At 37.4% G+C, this 6,000-nt stretch overlaps 1 protein-coding gene across 1 annotated transcript; it reads right to left on the reverse strand.

Moving 5' to 3' along the window:
- Positions 1–4,260: 4,260 nt before the first annotated feature.
- LOC141390904 (uncharacterized) lies at positions 4,261–5,747 on the reverse strand. Its single transcript, XM_073963838.1, has 2 exons — positions 5,327–5,747; positions 4,261–5,255 (listed from the first exon to the last, which is right to left on the reverse strand). Exons 1-2 carry the CDS (start codon positions 5,649–5,651, stop codon positions 4,627–4,629), a joined length of 954 nt encoding a protein of 317 aa, XP_073819939.1. The 5' UTR covers positions 5,652–5,747; the 3' UTR covers positions 4,261–4,626.
- Between the last annotated feature and the right edge of the window lie 253 nt (positions 5,748–6,000).

Here is a 6,000-nt window from a genome sequence, read left to right on the forward strand (position 1 = left end):
CTTCGACCTTACCTACTTATTTGGGATCCAAAGACTTGACCACGCCCACTTTGTATAATGTGTTACATCTACAAAACTACTGAACCGATTTTCCTGAAACGTGCAGGGAATGTATGGCCCCGGTGAAAATAAGATGCATATTTTCTTGAGTTTCGAAGGGGGCGGGGAACTTCCCTATGCCATATTGAATAAAAATCAAATGCCGGAAAGAACATTTTACCATTTAATTCAATTCAATTTAAATTTTTTCTACAAAAACTACTGAACCGATCTTCCTGAAATTGTCAGGAAATGTACAAGCTACATATTTTGTTGAATTCCAGAGGGGACGGGGAACTCCCCTATGCGATATTTTAAAAAAACGCTATATTTACAAAAATTACTAATGTATCGGTTTAAAAATTTACCTATTAATCTACAATCTAGGTACTTCTTTGGGGCCAAAAGACCCGACCATGCCTGCTTTTTTTAAATTATATCTCCAACACTACTGAACCGATTTCCATAAAATTTGCAACAAAAGCTCAAGGTTTGCCGTTGCTATGTATATTTTATAAATTTCGGAGGTGGGCCCCATTCCCTCGCCTTTTTTTAAATGCTATATGTATAAGCCAAACTTATGATTAAATGATGGGAGGCAATGGGATTGTGTGTACTCTAGGTACATATTTGGAGCCAAAATACCGGACCACGCCCACTGTTTTAAATATGTTATATCTTGAAAAAATTGTGACCACGCCCGCTCTTTTCAATACATTATTTTTCAAAAACTACTGAACCTTATTTCATGCAACTTTCAGACAATGTTCAGGAATGTCGCGTGGTCCAAAATGCTATCTATTTGTAGACGAATTTCGGGGGCCTATTGTTTTAAAATCGCTATATTTACTAAACTTATGAGTGCATCGGCTTGCAAATTAATTTTCGAGGCAATGGTCGTTGTGCCCCCGATCAACAAAAACGATTTATTTACAAATTTTCTTAAATGGTGAGCTTCAACGGTCCATCAGCCATGAAAAACTAAAACATATAAGTTAATTTAAAATCCACTACGGTTTGACAATGGACAGAAGAAGTGAGGTAGAAAATACCCATTTTTGAATTGTCAAGTATAAAGTCAATAAAAAGCTGTCATTAAAACTCATTACAGGGTGCCAGCAACGCGGACCGGTATCTGCTAGTAGGAAATACAAATAAGAATACAAAATGTCTTTTGGAATTTGACACTAGTATTACAGGAGAATCAAAACAACTGGCACTTAATTCCAGGGTTTCGGAGTCGAGGTATTTTTGGCTCGACTCCGACTCCAGACGAGTTTTTTTCACGACTCCGGCTCCGACTCCGGGTCGACTCCGAGAGTGAGTTCCTATACCACTAAAAATGAATAAAATATGCACAAAATTTTAACTTTTTCGTATATTTTGGGCTATATAGGCTAATGTGTTAGTTTTTCCTTACATATTCATTAGAAAGCACATTCGTTCGAATACATTCGAGCATATTGTTTTATTGTTTCTGCCGAATCTTACATTAAAAAACAGCAAAGTTAAAAAGTTTTTGTCGCTTTTCCTTTTTTGCACGAGAATAGTCTGGACGGAATTCTTCCGCGTGAGAAAATCTTTAAGCTTTCAAAATATGTGAAAATAAAGGGGCAATACAAATCATAAGGACTACATGCAATAAAAATTATAAGCAATTCATGACCAAGTTTCAAACTGGTGTTTAGTGTGCTTAGCCTCAAAAGTAGACCCCCAGTTGTAAAGCTCAATAAAAACCATTTTTCATGATTTTTTTTTTTCGAGAAAACTACGTAGCTTTTTGGCAGATTTTTTTCTTCATCTGACAGAGAAAAATATTACAAAGTTTTGAAGCTGTCTACGAAATCCTGTTTTTATTAAAGCATTGTGCGGTGCCAACTCTAGCTCGAAAACTAATAAATCAATTGTCATATATTTATGTGGCCGATTTCGAGAAAAGCACAGTTTATATGCGGCATACAAAATAAAATAAATTGTTCCCATCCAACGCTCATGCTAAGGCAATATTGTTCTGATCAACCTAAAAATTTGACCACCTATTCTATGATATTTATACTTTCTACTTTTTTCTGAAATTTATAAGTAGGGATCACCCAGTCGATGAGATTTCGTGCATGAAAATATTCTACAAAAATGTTGCTAAAAAATTTTATGTAGGGTCGGTCCATTTGGACAAGAAATCTATATTGTCATGTTTTCATTGTCCTTTATCACATTTACCCGATCCTTTCTCATGAAAACTCTATGATTATATATTTTATTGAATTTCATATATGATATTGATTGTGTAGAAAACTCGGATACACATGAACTATCTCTGTTCCTGGCGGACAGATCCTGTTATTTGAATGTCTACATCTAAATGAATCCTAGAAGTAGATTCGCCGTTTGTCAGACTTCTGAGATATGTCGGGATGAATTTGTCGTTGGCCAACGACGAATATGATGCCCTAATTCAGTAGAGTAACCATACGAATTTCATATATAGTTAATAGATTATGCGAAATTTACCGAAATTCCGAACAGGAATTTTTCCACCCCTAGATCTCGACTTCCATTTTGTGTCACAGGGTATTCAGTAAGATTTCCCATATTGGATCAACAAAATAGGGACGAATAGACTACACTTCAGAGGATAGTAAATATCCTGTAAATTGTCCCTTAACTTAGTATAATATACCGTTTGCATATATGTTTTCTTATACATTTCTTTTAAAATAAATAATTATTTTTAAAAAAATGTTCTTGTTCAAAATTTAATGTTATATTTCTATAACGTGAAAAAAATTTGCCCGGAGTCGAGTTATTTTTTTCGACTCAGACTCCGACTCCGACTCCAGCAAAATTGCTCGACTCCGACTCGTAGACTCCGACCCTGCTTAATTCTACCTGTAAATTATTGTATCATGGAAATAGCTGTTTTGCTTTTGTTGTGCAGACGATAATAGAGTGCGTTCTATTCGTAAAAGTACATGTGTATTACCGTATCACTTTAATGCAAAGAATTTTCTCTATGTTTCACACCATGTGTACAAAATTATGATCTGTAAAAAGTGACAGTCGTTATGTAAAAAGCAGACCGTGTAAATACTCAGTTTGTTACTGGGTGTAGGGATAGAGCTGGAATTCATAATTTTAGGTATAGGGTGTTGGTGTAAGGTTGAGAGGTGGTTTAATAAATGCGTTCCATAATTATGCCAAAAGTACTACATTTGGTAATTTGAAATTTTGGAATTTGAAATTTGGTTTGTAGAAGTTAGATATGGAGGTGGTTTTGGAAATATGTTCTATGAAAATTACCAAATTGTACAGATTTGGAACCATTTTTTAAATATGTTAAGAGTGGAGATAAGAAAGAGGTTTGGAAATTTGCACTTACATAACTTGTTTTGGAGAATAGATAGAGCTAAAAATGGGAAATTTTGTATGAGAAAAACGGTTGATATAAACAGCTAATTTTTGAATTTTAAACCTATGCGAACGAAAAGTACTCAATTGCAAAAACTGAACGATAACTCTAAAACGGATTAATGGATTTGGACTAGACTATGCACCTTGTATTATTTCGTCCGAGCTTAGACGAAGTTCGAAAATGGGTCATATCGAACCTTAAAAAGTTTAATTTTTGTTCGTTAGAATGGTGGGTACAATAACTGTCTAAGTCAATAACTGATCCAAGCTTTGAACATCGTAATATTTTTTTCAGACATCACCTCCTTCAGTTACATGCCACACAAAAAAAATTGATACAATCATGTTTTAAAGTAGCTTTTTAATGTTTTTGAAAAAAAAGGTCAGAAAAAAGACTCGCATTTAACAAAGAGATAATACGCGTCATTGTCAGTTATATTGCCGAAAAACCTATATATCTAAAATGCTTGGAGTCCGAGGAGTCTTAGCTCAAATACATATATCCATAAATATTATTTAGATTACCTGCCGACGTAAAAATTCAAGACGCCGATACACGTGTCCTTTCTTTTCGGTCCTCTTTTATGATATGTATAAAGTTTTCTTTTAGAAAAAAATTTGATTTTGTAGTGCAGTGTCCAATCCAGCTTCTAACGGGGCTTCAATTGGGAGAAATGCCATAAAAATTATTTTCAGTTTTTAGGAATAGGCCCTAAAAAGTAAGATCATGCTCGGCATGATCATAGTGCACATCCAAGGTTCATACCTATCACTCATTTCAAACAAAATTTATTAACAAATTCCTTTAAATTTTGTCACCATTATTTTTTATTATGCTTACTAAAAATAGTTAACAATAAGTACATATATAATTAGTCAACAATATAAATGTACATTGATCGTCTTATTACTAATTATGTTAAGGCTACATTGATAGAGTGCATATAGATAGCTTATAGAAGATTACAGATACGGGGATATAGATTCAACAATGAGATAGACAAATGAATAGATAGTTATATGACTTATGTTTAGATTACCTCGGCTTGCTTTCATTTGATTGTATACAAAACGCTTTCCTTGTCCTTGCTGATTTCAGAAGATTTCCTGTAAGATTTTCTTATCGAATGGCATCGTTCATGTTTTCCTAAAACGTACAGTTTTAAACTGCAGCATTTAATGATGTCCTGATTTACCAGGTGGTCCGTAGCTAGTAGATGGAGAACCACCACCACCGCTACCTCCGCCGATGCCACCACCAATACCGCCTCCACTGCCTCCTCCAATACCACCGCCAAGTCCGCCACCAAGACCGCCTCCAAGACCTCCGCCAAGGCCGCCTCCACTGCCGCCACCAAAACCACCACCGCTGCCCCCGCCGATACCACCACCACCCCCACTACCACCTCCAAATCCACCACCGATACCGCCAGCACCGCCTCCGTCTTTTTGGGTCTTGTATTTGATGAAGTAAACTTCGGGTTTGGATGGTTGTGTAGGTGCAGGGGTAGGAATGACAATATCCTGTTGATCTTCTGGTTTCTTGACCAATACATAAACCAATGTCTTTTCTTCGTTTTGTGGTTGTAGAGGAATAACGGGAGCTTGATAAGATGGAGCAGATGGTGCCTTAATGAAAATGATTTTATAATTCTTCTGGGCTGGTCCCACAGGAATATTAGGTCTTGGCCGGATTTCTTCAGGTTCCTCAGGAGCCACATGGACATAAACGCTCTTCTGGACCAAAGTGCCACCACCACCACCAAAGCCAATTGCTCCACCACCACCAAAGCCGCCACCAGAACCTTTAATGAAAAAAATGAAGTAATGATGAAATTTTATTTTAAGAAGAAAATTAAAAGCCTGCCTGCCGTACCTCCGCCAAATCCTCCACCACCAGCACCACCACCGAAACCTCCACCGCCAGCACCGCCACCGAAACCTCCACCACCGAAGCCGCCACCTCCGAAACCGCCTCCACCAGATCCACCACCAAAGCCACCGCCTCCAGCTCCACCACCAAAGCCACCTCCTCCGGCTCCACCGCCAAAGCCGCCACCTCCGAAACCTCCTCCACCAGATCCACCACCAAAGCCACCGCCTCCAGCACCACCACCACCGCCAGGTCTATTATAGGCATAACCAGCTTCTGGCTTTGCCGCAGCCAAGGCCAAACACGACATTAATATAAAAGCCTTCATAACTGTATTCAATTTACGTTAAGTGGTGGCAATAGCAAAACTTTCAACTCAACTGAAGCTAAGATGCTTCTAACACTAAATCAGTTTTCTAACTAATGATCTTCAGTTGATGTCTCATCCTTTTATACTGAATTTGTCGAAGTACATCTCTGTGACCATGTAATGTGGGCAGCTATTAGGGATGCCGTTTGGGGTAATGCTGTTTTGTATTTCGAATAAACTACGACAACATTTTAACAAGTTTTTCCATACTTTCAAACACAACATATTTCGATTAGTCCAGCCTACATAACAGCGAACAGAAGCAATGAGAAACCCGAAAGGAGAGAGGGGAAAAAATCTTTGGAAA

This window comes from Musca autumnalis, unplaced genomic scaffold (genome assembly GCF_047663935.1).
Source record: "Musca autumnalis isolate F117 unplaced genomic scaffold, ASM4766393v1 scaffold_1, whole genome shotgun sequence".
In the NCBI taxonomy this organism is placed as follows: Eukaryota; Metazoa; Arthropoda; class Insecta; order Diptera; family Muscidae; genus Musca; species Musca autumnalis.

What these genes read in the sequence shown, in the direction of transcription:
- LOC141390904 (XM_073963838.1), bottom strand. Translation starts at nt 5,651, where the DNA reads ATGAAGGCTTTTATATTAATGTCGTGTTTGGCCTTGGCTGCGGCAAAG. An exon ending in TGGTGGAGGATTTGGCGGAG is followed by an intron (nt 5,256 to 5,326) that starts GTACGGCAGGCA and finishes TTTTCATTAAAG; the next exon opens with GTTCTGGTGGCGGCTTTGGT.